This window comes from Lycium ferocissimum, chromosome 3 (assembly GCF_029784015.1).
Source record: "Lycium ferocissimum isolate CSIRO_LF1 chromosome 3, AGI_CSIRO_Lferr_CH_V1, whole genome shotgun sequence".
Lineage (NCBI taxonomy): Eukaryota > Viridiplantae > Streptophyta > Magnoliopsida > Solanales > Solanaceae > Lycium > Lycium ferocissimum.
In genome coordinates, this window is record NC_081344.1 from 8,434,056 (window position 1) to 8,448,456 (window position 14,401).

The 14,401-nt window shown below is 35.3% G+C and overlaps 1 protein-coding gene across 1 annotated transcript; it reads right to left on the minus strand.

Moving 5' to 3' along the window:
* Nucleotides 1-7,359: 7,359 nt before the first annotated feature.
* LOC132049575 (probable disease resistance protein At4g27220) lies at nucleotides 7,360-14,040 on the minus strand. The gene is made up of 4 exons (XM_059440439.1): nucleotides 11,118-14,040; nucleotides 10,441-11,074; nucleotides 7,881-8,399; nucleotides 7,360-7,617 (listed from the first exon to the last, which is right to left on the minus strand). The coding sequence occupies exons 1-4, from the start codon at nucleotides 13,139-13,141 to the stop codon at nucleotides 7,549-7,551; spliced, it is 3,246 nt and encodes a 1,081-aa protein (XP_059296422.1). The 5' UTR covers nucleotides 13,142-14,040; the 3' UTR covers nucleotides 7,360-7,548.
* Nucleotides 14,041-14,401: the final 361 nt, after the last annotated feature.

The following is a 14,401-nucleotide window of genomic DNA, read 5'->3' on the forward strand; positions in this document are numbered from 1 at the left end:
TCAAAATGGGTAATTTTAAATGAAATTTGGAATTGAGTTTGATTTGGGGTTTTCTATCCAAATAGAGGTATAGGTGTAAAGTTTAGTAATGGCAAGGATATTTTTGTTCACAATCGCTAATGAAAAATAAAGTTAGCTAATAAAAGAAAGTAAAAAGGATATATTTGACCCTTTTCCCTACAAAAAAAAACAAGGAGACCTTGGAGTTTACATTACAAATGTGAGGCAGCTCGAAACGATTCAAGTTTTCAGATACAGTGATAACAAGAAGCTAGAAAGTTTCTTCTCTTCTTTTTTGTTTTTTTTTTTTTGATAGGCATAAAGCAAGTAATTTTTCTAAGTTTTATTTAGTGATATTAAACCTGTCAACCGGTTTTGGTTAACCGGTTCAAACCGGTAACCGGACCGGTAAAACCGGTTCCACCGATTTACTGGGTCCGGTCAACCATTTAAACCGGTCAGAATTAATTTTTTTTTTTTAAATGTAGTTGGGACATTAATGGATCCGCTAGCCAACGGTCCATTTGCAAAAATGGTCGTTGCCAAACGGTTCCAAACTCTCCTTTCCACCCCCCCCCCCCCCCCCCCCCAACCCCCCAAACTTTTTTTTTTAACACTTTAAACCCATCCCCCACCCCTGTATAAACCCCTCTCCATTTTCATTTTAATCCACACCAATTCACTCTTCTCTTTCTCTCAATCTCTCAATTATAGTTACTTTGCAACAATTAGTCACTTTAAATTTCTCTCAATTAAATATTAGGGAAAAGACATGTTTTAACCCCTGAACTTGGCACGAAAACTCACTTTAGCAACTAAACTTAACTTCTATTTTTTTACCCCCCTTAACAACTTACGTTTCAATTATTTTCCACCCCAAATGCTGACGTGGCAAAAAAAATAAAAAAATAAAAAATTAAGAGAGTGAAAAATAAAAAAAAAGTGGACTTGGCACTGTAGCTAAAATTTCCATGGCTGCCTGGTTGGTTTCTTTTCATCATTGATGTGTTAATGTGATCGAAGAAGAAAGGGAGAGAGGGTGGATTTCCATGGCTTCTTGGTTGGTTTCCACTGTTTCTTCTTCTTCTGCCCCCCCCCCCCTCCCCCCGCCACGATCGTTCTTCTTGCTGCCCCCCCCCCCCCCCGGCCACGGCTTCTTCTTCTTTTTCTTCCACGCCCTTCGCCCCCTCCATGCCCCCCCCCCCCATCCTTCTCTTCTTCTTCACAAATCCCTTTTTCTCTCTATATTCTCATCATTTTTTTCTTTTCATTTTCACTATTTTTTTGTTTCTTGATTTAGATTTTGTTTTCTTTCAAAAATAAAGTTATGGAAGAAATGGGTTTGTTAATAATAATACTAATAATGGCCAACAATAACAACCAAAACAACTAATTTGAATGAATTTAAGTGTAAGTGGGACTAATGGTGGTGGAAGAAATGGGTTTGCTAGAAATGGTGGTGGTTGTGGATGTGGGTATTTTGATTCTCTTTCAAAAATAAAGTTATGGAAGAAATGGGTTTGCTAATAATGGTGGTGGAAGAAATGGGTTTGCTAATAATGGTGGTGGAAGAAATGGGTTTGCTAGAAATGGTCTTTGGTTGTGGATGTGGGTTAAAGATGGTGGTGGTGATTTTTTTTTCTTTTAAGGAATTTGATGAAATTTGGTGGGGAGATGATGGTGGTGGTGGTGGGTGTGGGTTAAAGATGATGGTGATGATTTTTTTTTTAAGGGCGTCGTCAATTTTTTGCGGCGGCGGCGGCGGAGGCGGCGGCGGCGGCGGCAGCGGCGGCGGTGGCGGTGGCAGTAGCATAGTGGTTGATAAAAATAGGGTGAGGATGAGGAGAAAGAAGAAGAAAGAGAAAGAAAAAAAATAATAACAGAAAAATAAAAAATGATATGTTGGTAATTTTGACATGGCAATGACATGGCAACGACGTGGCAACGACGTGGCAATGATGTGGCATTGAAGTGGCAATGACATGGCGCGAGTGTAATACACCTCCCATTGTGAGAGTGGTATTATTTTTTTAGGGTGGAAAACAATTAAAACGTAAGTTGTTAAGGGGGGTAAAAAAATAGAAGTTAAGTTTAGTTGCTAAAGTGAGTTTTCATGCCAAGTTCAGGGGTTAAAACATGTCTTTTCTCTAAATATTATAAAGTCTTATTATAGTTTCAATTATTAATTTTGCAATTATAATATTGTTGGTGGAGTTGGTGATTTTGCAACAATCCGAAGTAGCTTTGGTGGATTTGCAATTCTAGCCGCCTTCACTTTGTTGGAAATTAGTCCGGCAATTTGGTACCTTCGTTCCAACTCTATCTTTATTTTTCGCTATTTAATTTACGCAATTTAATTCGTTGCAATTTATTTTCTTGTGATTTATTTGAGTGTGATTTAAATTAATTCTATTTAATAATGACGAAGAGATTTAGACGTGGTGTCGGTAGTAGTGGTATTGTTAGGGGTGGGTTTAATGAGGAAACATTTGTGAACGAAACGCCTAATTTAGGTATTGATGTTGGTGGAAATAATCCACTTTTAGATCATGAGGCAATGCAACAACATTATACCGACACGTTTAATGAAATTGATGATGATGATGATGATGAAACACAAGCCCCCGAAAATTTCATAGGAGATACAGGTCCTGTAATCACATACACAAGACAAACCGCCTAGAACTCGTAAGCCAACCGCTAAAATTTGAAAATTTATGACAAAGAATAAGGAAAGCCAAACAACTAAATGTACCATATGTGGACAAGTATTTGCTTTTAAGCAACAAACTAATAAGGATGGTGGAACGGGTCATATGAAAACTAAACATAAGGATGTTTGGGGAGAGCAAACATGTTCAAATGTGGGGGGTATTCAAATGACGATAGACCCACGAACCGGTAAAATTTTTAAGTATGACAAGAAAAAAGAGCGTGTAGAAATAGCTAAAATGATAGCTTATGATTGTTTACCGTTTTCCTTTCCTTCGGGTTTGGGGTTTGTTACTTATATTCAATGTTTTATAATCCGTTATTTGAGGGTATTCCTAGAAGTACTTGTAGAGCGGATGTTATAGATTTGTATAAAAAATATAGATTTTATTTGCGCCATGTATTTAATTCTTTAAATTGTAATATTTCTCTTACCGCCGATTTGGGTCTTAGTCTTAACAAGTTAGATTTTTTTGCCATTACATGTCATTGGGTTGATGATAATTGGGTTATGCAAAAAAGAATTATAGCTTTTTTATATGATGAAGGGAAAGATCGTCACGATGAAAATTTTTTAGCGGATTCAGTGTCTACTATTATGAGATTTTTTAACATTTATAGCAAAACACTTTGTATTGCTTTAGATAATGCTTCTAATAATACAAAGGCGGTTGCTCTTTTAAAAAGGGAATTAAACCCTCCGCTAAAAAATATTTTTCATGTGAGATGTAGTTGTCTCATTTTAAACTTAATTGTTAAAGATGGTCTTGAGTGTTTTGAAGATTCTATTCAAAAAGTTAGAAACGCGGTTGCGTTTCTTTTTTGTAATGCTAATAGGGCAAAACTGAGAGATTTTAAGAATTCTTGTGTGGAAAATGGCCTTAGACCTAGGAAAATTCAAGTAGAAGTTGAGATTAGGTGGAACTAGACTTTCATTATGTTACAACAAGCATATGAGTATAGGATTCTCATACAACAAGTTCACAACCATTTTAATACGAATTGTGATGATTGGTTAAATATTACCGATTGGGAAGATGTTAAGGAATGTGTTGAACTCTTACAAAATTTTTATAATGCAACTCTTACTTTTTCTAGACAATTCTATCACACGGTAACCAGAATTTTAGCTTATTTAGCGGAAATAGCTAGAGTTTTACAAGAGTATAAATATAAATCCGGTTATCAAGCGGTTATTTTTAATATGACAACAAAATTTAAGAAGTATTTTTTTTCCATCCCAACTTTATTTATATTGGGATCTTTTTTAAATCCTTGTTTAAAAATGTCTTATACTAGAGCATTGGTTAATCAAATTTATACATTTTTAGAAATTGAAGAGGAAGTTGAACCATCTTTAGCTGAAGCCGAGCTCGCTATTGATGCCGAATTTAGAAAAGTTTTTAGTCATTATTTTAATTTGGAATAAAATGCTACACCCGTTGCTCCACGCCCTACTACTTCTCAAAGTAGCAAAAAGAGCTTGTCGGGTTTGTCGCATTTAAAAGTTTTACATTCACATCCAACTCCTTCTTCTAATGCAAACTTTGATGAATATCACCTTTATTTGATGCAGCAAAATGTGGATATCGACCAATTAGATGATTTGGACGTCTTAGCATGGTGGAAGAAATACAAGGCGAGTCATCCGATACTTTCAAGAATGGCTCGAGATATCGTTACGGTTCAAATATCAACCGTGGCTTCGGAGAGTGCATTTAGCCAAGGAAGACAACAAATTGGAGACCATAGACACTCATTATCCGGATTTAGCTTGCAAGTACTAGTGTGCATTCGCAATTGAATTAGATCGGAGCGATGCAACCAAAACTTAGAAGCGGTGGAAGGAGAAGAGGAAGAGATTGAAGATTTGATAGCAAGTGGAGCGGACCAAATGAAAGACTTTGAAGATATCTCCATGACCGAATATGATATGGCGGAAATTAACCAAATGATTGACAATTGGTGATTTTATTATTCTACTATTTGTTTGCAACTCATGTATTATTTGCAAGTTAAAAAAACTACAACTTGCAAATAAATGTTATCCATGAATGAATAAAATATATGGCTCATTGAGATTTCTTCTATTTACTTGTGTTCATATTTTTACTTATATTAAGTTAGGAATATACCTAAAATATACTAAGAATATACTTATAATATACATCTACTTAAATTAAAAACTAGAAAGTTATATACTTGAAAAATAACTAAAATATATTAAGAATATACTTATGATATAAATATACTTAATTTATAAACTTAGAAAAAACTTAAGCTATAAGTAACTTCAGTTATAATACATATAACTTAAACATATATAAGTATATATAGTGTACATATAACTTAAACATATATATATATATATATATATAACCTAAGTATATTCTTAGTATATTTTAGGTATATGTAGTATAACTTAAGCATATAACTTAATATATATATACGTATATCTTTGTTAGTCAGTAAATATATAAACTTTACTTATAAACTTATATAACATACGTAAATATACCTACAAGATACTAATAAATACTATATATATATATATATATATATATATATATATATATATATATATATATATATATATATATATATTAAAAAAAAAAAAAGAGGTTTTGGACGATTTCAACCGGACCGGTTTTCGCTTTAAAACCAGAAAAACTTAAACCGGCCGATTTTCTAACCGGTTATCGGTCCGGTCCGGTTTGAACCGGTTGACAGGCTTAAGTGATATCAAGTTTGAAGCTATTACCTCTCTAGCACTGTCAATAGATTTTAACGTACTGTGACTTGTAGCAAGTAACGTGCATTTTCCAGGGTTTTAATCCTGCTTTATTTTTTATGGATGGTTATATGTAATCATCTTTTAGATGACGTGATAGTGTAAACATTTGTAACAATATTGTATAGAAGTTAAATTTGTGTGTAATTTATTATTGTATTTCTGAGTTGTAAGCTTGACGTTAATCTTTTCTTTTTTGGAAAAGGGCCAAATATACCCTCTACTATTGGAAGAGGGCCAAATATACCTTTCGTTATACTTTGGGTCCAAATATACCCCTACGGCTATACTTTGGGCACAAATATATCCTTCTACCTTTAAAGTTGTCCACATTGGATATCCTATCCTACATAGCAATGATATTTGATGAGTTGATGCCCCGTGGCATTGGCACCTCATCAACCCTAATCCATTTTATTTCTCCCATCTTCCACCAATAAAATTTTCACCCTCCACCACCATTACCGCCATATAGTTAGAGCTCTAGAAAAAAATTATCCTTCCAATTCTCTCTCTATAACCAAACTCATAAAGTGGGAAAGAAAGGACCAGCAAGGATATGTCAGAAACTTTAATGTTTGTGTATTTTAATGGTGGTAGAAGTTAAACGTTAGAGAAGACAGTAAGTTGTGGTATTCAATTATTGAGTACTGGTCACGGGTTGTGTAAGAGTGAAATCAAACAACACTGACCTAATATGTCGATTGGGTTGGGAAGGAATAATACAACGTGATCATCAAAATAAGGTCTATTTTGATCAAACTTTCAGGTATAATTAAAATTCAGAATTGGATAAACTAAAGGATAGGAAGAATTAGGCATTGGATAATAAGGCCCTTGAGAATGAACTGAGTTTTTGGTAAGGTCCGTGAGATTCAAATGAAGGAGAAGGAGAGGAGGGCTGGGTAGTGGCGGAGCCAGGATTTCCGCCGAGGGGGTTCAAAATATAAAAAAGTAAACATACGAAGAAGCCTAAGGGGGTTCAACATCTATTATATATACATAAAAAATAATTTTAACCTTATAAAAACAGTATTTTTTTCCGCCGAGGGGTTCGGATGAACACCCTCGGCATAGTGTGGCTCCGCCACTGGGGCTGGGGCTGAGGGTTCTAGGACTGTAATGAAGATGGTGGAACAGTGGAGAGTAAATCGGATTGTGTGTATAAGGAGGAGGGTAAGAAGAAGGATAATTAAGATGAATAATCTGAAGACGGAGTGTTGTAAGTGGCGGTGAACAGCGGAGCAGAGGAGTATGACGGTGGTGATGGGGCGGGGTTTGGGATCGGAGCTGAGTTATGGACAGAATTAGGGTAGTTGTACTTGGGATTGGAGGTGGTGTAATCACCTTGTTGGGATTGAAGGATAATATGGCGGTAATAGTGGAAATGGCGGTGGAGGATGAGAGGAATAAAATGGGTTAGGGGTGACGAGGTGGCAATGCCATGTGACATCCATCTTATCAAATATCATTGTCATGTAGGATAGAATGTCCAAGGTAAACAGCTTTAACGGTGGAACGGTATATTTGTGCCCAAAGTATAACCTTAGGGGTATATTTAGACCCAAAGTATAACGAGGGGCACACTTGACCCTCTTCCAATAGTACAGGGGGCCTTTTCCATTTCTTTTTTAAAGATGCAAGACCAACTACACCAACTCAATATCATTCCAAAATAAACATGCTAAATAAACACTAAAACTATGCATTCAACATATTTGCAAAATTTGTTGTTGCTTCAACTTTTGAATTATGTATGACCACTCTTTATTTCCATTAAAAAAATAACAAAAGCGGAGATACAATTTCCATTTTATAATAGTTCTGGGTTGAGGATTCAATCATTCATCTTCACATGACTGCGAAAGAATTATATTTCAGCTAAGGTCTTTAATTTACACAAAATGCTTAAACACGTTCTTAGAGAAGGAATTAAAATGTGCTTGAGAAAATGAAAAGATATTTGCATTATTACACTTATTTAAATCTGACTTTGAGTTCAGAATGATACTCTGAGAACATTTGATTCATCGCTACCACAAGCTTCAAGATTCATTGCCATGACTAGCTTCGGATTTGTCGCCATCAGCAGCGCCATGACTAGCTTCTTGTTCCTGGAAGCGGAGATTGCAAAATGACAGAGATGACTAGATTAGAAAGTACAATTATAACTTGTTGAAAGATAAAAGAGTACGCTTACACTTTAGATTTCTAATTGGATGTAATTGGGCAAGTAAAAGAAAGTTGCTTCAAGTGACAAACATAAGCAACTATCTAGATATTACTTAGTATAGTACTAATAGTTAAAACGGAAACAGAGCAGTAGAAAGGGGTGTGTTAATCCATGACAGAGAATATACAGCAGCACAAGACAAACCTTTGAATTGAACCTCCGCTGTATCCATTTATTGAGATCATCTTCCACCCCAAGATCATCGTTCACCTCAAAAAAAGTTTTCACCTTTTCGAGACTCGGTGTACTCACAGATCCCAGGGAAAACGTCTTCATTTTAGGGCAGCAATAAATATGCACTTCTCTGAGAAATGGAAATTCAAGAGCACGCTTTGTCATAAAGAAATGCCCCAGCTTTGGTAGAAGGATAAGGTGCAGTTCTTCCAACCGGGGAAATAATGGCTCATTAGTCATTTCTTCTCCTTGTTGTTCCTCTTCTGTGATCACTTCTTCCATTAATGGACAATATGCTATACTTAGTATTCGGAGATTCAGAACACCTCTGGCCACTGATGGAGACATCAAGTTTCTCACGTTGTCACAATACGATACTCTCAATATTTCAAGTTTGCTGAAGTAGCCAATTGGAAGTTGGTGAGAGCATAGAGCAGTTATGCTGTCAGCCCCATAGAGTTCTAGCTCTTCCAGACTGGGACAAGAAACCTGCAAACGTTGAAGGAATTGTATTTGTATAACGGATGAAAGTTCAATATAGCTTCAAGTACAAATCGAAAAATGAACCATATCTCATTGTACATCAAGGTAATAGGAAGTGAAAAACTATTTACCTAAATGAAATGATGGAATTAGAATTAGCAGGATTTTTTAATTCTTGAGTTTTACTCCAAGTAGAAACTGAAGAAGAAAAATCAGGATTCGTGGCACTAAAATAGGGTTATTTTCACAAATGATTGGTGAACTTTACCCACTTATCCGTCGTAACTGTAAAGTTACAAAAACTATATTTTGCCCCATTTAAGTTACTAAATTTTACCTACTTAAAACACTAAAGTTACTGAAATATTTTTTTTGTCGCATTAAAATAACTGAACTATGTGTCAATTGCTTAGAAAATAGAAATAATTAGAACGTCAAATTTTCAGCAATAGGTTATGACATGCCACTGGCCATGTAAGTGCTTTGCCACTTTATAAATTCCATATTAGAAAATTAAAAAGAAAAAAAGTTCACAATATTTAATTTTGCCTATCCATAATTTTTAAAACAAAAGACAAATGAAGAAGGCATCAAATGAAACAAAAAGAAGAAAAATGGATTAGATTACAGGAGTAGTTCAAACATAGAAAATTCCCCAATTTAACAAATTGTAATTGAGAATTTTGTTGAATTGGATGACTTCTATACTGTTTTTTTTTTTTTTCGTTTCATTTAAATATTTTTAATTATCTTTTGTTTTTCTATTACTGATAACAACTTTTGCTTTTTCAAATACCATCAGTCTGTTGCAAGACGAGAACGTGTTGGGGAAAATTAGGGCGGAGACAGGGGAGCTCTCTAACAGTGCATTACAAAAATGAATAAAAGTTTTTTTTCTTCTGGTTTTGCTTTAAAAATCAAATTCTCTCTCCAATTTTAAACAACAAGCTTTCTCTCCCTCCTACCTCACTCTAATTTTTCAAATACCTATTTTATCCTATAGATTATAAAAGTTTGTCTCTTTTAACTTTTTCTTTTAATAACATGATATTTGTTCTCTTTTTTAAAATTTCTAGTAATTATAAGTTAACAATTTAATTAATAAAGAATGAGAAGAATACAAAAAATTAAAATAATTTGCTAGTACAAAATTTTTATTAATAGCAATCCAATTCAATAATTTATTTATACAATCGAGAATAAAAGAGAGTGAGAACCTTTAATATATGAGTTTAAGTTTTATGCACGGTATAAAACACTTTACACCATCAGGTAAATTAAAGGACAATCATGATAACTTTTACAATTATGATTTAGAAAAAGATATTAAAATAATTAGAGTCCTAGTTGTACTCTAATCAAATTTGTTAGTATTTCCTTTTCTAGCGTAAATCAAATCTATCCCTTAATAGCGTTAATCAAAATTTTGAGTTTCCATGTTTGTCTTTCAGCAAGATCGTCACTATCAGTAAAATAATCCTTCAATGCATTAAATATTGTGAATAAAATTCTTCAATGCTTCAGCCATAATTGTTCTTGAGGAGTTTCTTTTTGCTTTAAGGATTCACTAGTACACATGTTTTTTTTTTTGGTGACTGTTCTATAAATAGTTTTCAATTTTCTTTTTTCTATTTGGTTGAGAAGCATCTATAAGTATCATATAAAAATTTACAAAATATAATCTATTTATACTTTAAATTCTATACACGAAACACGACAAATAATTATTAAAAATAGAGGCAGATTTTATAACAAATTCCTAAAATTTACTCTAACTATACTTTAAATGAACTTCAAATTACAAGTTAGAAAATATTTTATAATTGAAAATTTAGCATAAGATAAAATATAACTTAAATTATAGATAAAGTACACAGGTAAAAATAATAAAATATTGTACATAATAGAAAAAACTAGACATTGTGTAAGTAAAGATCTTTAATGCTCAAGTATAAGGTAATATTTTAATTCATAAAAACCCTCCTAATAAGAAATGGAAAATAAATTTTTTTCATGACACGTCAGATGTAGAAAAGTAGAAGCACACCTTTTCATCAAAAAGAGGATTTGAGTCAGTGATAGAGTTGTTGGCTGTAGGCCAGAAATTTTGGAACTCTTGTATGTAATAGAGGCACATGAATCGTAACTGAGGGAACTCAATGCCCTCAACAGTGTCTCTGCAAAAGTGAGTGAGGCAAAACAGATATTCAAGGTCCAAGTGGTATAAATTGGGGAACTTGATTACTTGGACCTTGTTCCCTTGTGGTCCGATATGTATCCTCTGATAGATCTCCTCCTCATCATCATCATCATCATCAGGGCAAACTACTGCCATGTCTGACGAACTCCCTACAGCCGAGGACATACAAAAAAGATACCGTAGATGAGGACAATCGATTACCACCAACCTTTCGAGTTTGGGGAACCGAATATTATTCTGACACTGGATATTCAATAAATGTGTCAATGAATCACAATCAGTCAGGCAAAGATCTTTCACGTTCTGAAATCCATCGAGCAACAACTCGTTCAGCACATTCTTGGAGCCATTTCCGCTTGAATGTACAAGTTCGCTCTTCCTCAACAGGCGGCAGATCCAATCACCCAATGGGGTGGTCTCAGTGACCCCATCGAGAACTATAATCCTGTTGTACTTATCTGCGAGTGAACTCTTGACGTAACTATCACCACCCACTATTAGAGCATCAATCTTGGAGGAAAGGCCCGTGTGTCAGCTTGGAGGAAAGGTCCAAGTTACTGTAAATCACTTCCTCAGAACATGGATATAATGTTAGTTCCTCCAGTCGAACTAGTCTTGATAAGACCCCTGGTGAAATCCTTTTAAGTATTTCATTTTCATCATTCCAAAACTCTAACATAATTAGATTGGTCAATTTTCCAATCTCCACTGGTAGCTCCTTTAAGTAAGAATCTCTGATGCTGAGAATTTCTAAATTGACAAGTTCGCCAATGATGGATATGTCATCCAACCCTAAATTAATCAGAGATAGTGTCCGCAGATTTGACAACCTCTGAATTGATGCTGGAAAAGACAGAATGGAGTCCTTATATCCACTCAAGCTTAAGACATTGAGTTTATTCATTCCAACAAAAAAATCATCCGGCAATTCGAATGGCCTTTGAGAGAATTTCAACATTAGAAACTCAAGTCGTGGGCAAGATATTGGTTTAGGGAGCTCATCAAATCCTTTTGCAACAATTGACATGTGACTGTATGGCTCGTAAGAAGTTCTTCTTGGGAACTCTTCTGAGTTCACATCGTGATTTACCATAAAGACATGCTTGCCCTCGGACGCAATATATACAGCCACGTCACGGACTACATCATGCATTTTGACATAAACATCAGTGTAGCCTTCAGATAATAAGAAACGATCTTTCAATGTTTCTAACAGATGACACACCCGCTTTCTTGCTTCTTCTAAATTTTTAATTTCTGAAAAGATGCCAAGCCCCATTCCATATCTAAGTAATTGCTCGGACCAGATATTGCTATCTTGTTCGAATAAGGAACAAAGCAAAAAAAGGTACCTGACTTCATCACTTTCCAAGTAATCATAGCTTAACTTGAGAGATTGATACACATTTTTAATCACTCTTGGGATATTTTTTGGTGCTGATCTTTGTAATTGTAGAAGGGCATCCTCCCATGAAGGCTTGCTCTTATGCTTTAGCGCTCCTGCAACTGTAATAATTGCAAGTGGCAGCCCCTTGCATTCAGTGGCAATATCTTTTGCTGTGCGATGAAGGGAAGGAACGTCAACTGAATTACCAGCTTTCTGCCTGAAAAGGATCCATGCCTCTTCTTCAGATAAGGTTCCAACTTCCATGATCGTCTGAGCCTCCATAGCTTCACAAACATCTCGGAGGCGCGTTGTCAATATTAATTTGCACCGATGGTTGTGGTTGCTACCACTGGGAATTCCAAGTTTCTTTAGATCAAGAGCCTCCCAAACATCATCCAATATTACAAGGATACTCTCCTGATCCATTAACCTTGAACACAACCGATCTCCACGACTCCACAAATTATCCCCTTCTAATGTCAGCCCGACTTCTCTTGCGGTCTCACCCTGAATCCTTTTCCAGTTTGGTTGTTGACTGACAGTTGCCATTACAACCTCATCAAACATCATTTCTTTTTTCGCCCTTGCTCTTATTTTCTCAGCCAATTTCGTCTTACCGACACCGCCCATACCACATATCCCAATAATAATAACCCCATCATCTCTCAAAGCTTCCATGACCTCTTCCTCCTCCTGTTTTCTGGAGTCAAACTCCTCACCCCTGTTACTAGGCATAACTACAATTTCGACAGGATGGGAGAACTTAACATGATCTTTGCCTTCAGTTTGAAGTTTAATCACATCCTGTGCAATTTCCTTCGATCTCTTACTCAGCAAGTAACGTGACTTCATGTTTGGACAACGGCCATAGAAACAACCTCTTTCAACCTCAGCTCTACCTCGCAGTATACTCGCCACATCTGCAGTAGTCGTATTAACACTATTTAACCAATCCTCCATGATGGATGAAATTTCGCGTAAGCTTCTCCGGTCAGCCTCCGCTCTTAGCTGCACTTCACTTCTGATATTCTCCAGCTTTGCAGATTCATTATCCAAAGTTCTGATGTTCCTCTCATAGGTAAAGAAATACCCAATCTCTCGCACAACTGAATCGATCAACCAATCTGTGACTTTGTCCACAACTTTAGATAAGAAATCCATAGCTATCTCCTTCGTTACTGCAATCTTTTTTTTTTTTAATTCTCTCTTTTTGACTGGTTTTCTTAGTTACTGGGACGTAAAGGTGATATGAAATGAAATCTCAAAAAGCAGCAGGCTTGAAGAATTTGGTGTGAAATGAAAGCTCAAAAATCTGCAACGGTGAATTTGGTATGGAAATGAAAGAGCAGGAATGGAGAATTGGATATGAAAATGAAAGAGTAGCAATGGGGAATTTGGTGCGGAAATGAAAGCTGAAAGAGAGGCAATGTAGAATTTAGTATGAAGATGAAAGAGTAGCAATGGAGAATTTGGTGCGGAAATGAAAGCTCAAAGAGCAGCAATGTATAGAATTTGGTATAAAGATGAAAGAGTAGCAATGGAGAATTTGGTGCGTAAATGAAAGCTGAAAGAGTGGCAATGTAGAATTTGGCATGAAAATAAATGATCAAAGAGCGGCAATGTAGAATTTGGTATAAAATGAAAGAGTAGCAACGGAGAATTTGGTGCGGATGAAAGTTGAAAGAGCGGAAATGTATAGAATTTGGTAAAAGGATGAAAAAAGTAGCAATAGAGAATTTGGTGCGTAAATGAAAGCTGGAAGAGCAGCAATTTAGAATTTGGTATGAAAATAAAAGATCAAAGAGTGGCAACGGAGAATTTGGTTCTTTGCTTCGAAGCAATATATTCACTGAGATTTATAAGCTCTGCATCCGGGCTTCAGAATAAAGAAAGAGGAAGAATGGGGTCAAAATGATAGAATTAAAGTGGAAATGTCTATTAGCTAACATTTTAAAGTCCTAAAGTAGTGAAGATCTGATTCCATATCTTGCTTCACGCAAACATGTAAACTCATTTGAGGACTTCTCCAAAATATATGCTTTCCTGCAATGGCAGACACCGTAAAGAACAAAAAAGAAGAAGTAATTGTTGCTTTTTGGAATTTTCCATTTGCTTGCCAAGTACTCCAAGAATAGATTTTGTGCATGCATTCTCTCAAACTTTTAACAAAGTATTTCCCTTCCAGTTTCACACAAATGACTACTGATGGTTTTAGAATAATGTCTACAACCAAATGGCAACACAAAGAAATGGAAAGATAAAATAATCAGATAGTCCATTTCTTCACAATGACCATGCAAAACATACTCATTACTTTCTAGGCTTAAATTTGTCTACTTCAACACCCAAGCATTAAGACAGTCCATTTCTTCAATATGATCAATATGAATATCTCTTTAACTTTTACCTATCACATGGTCT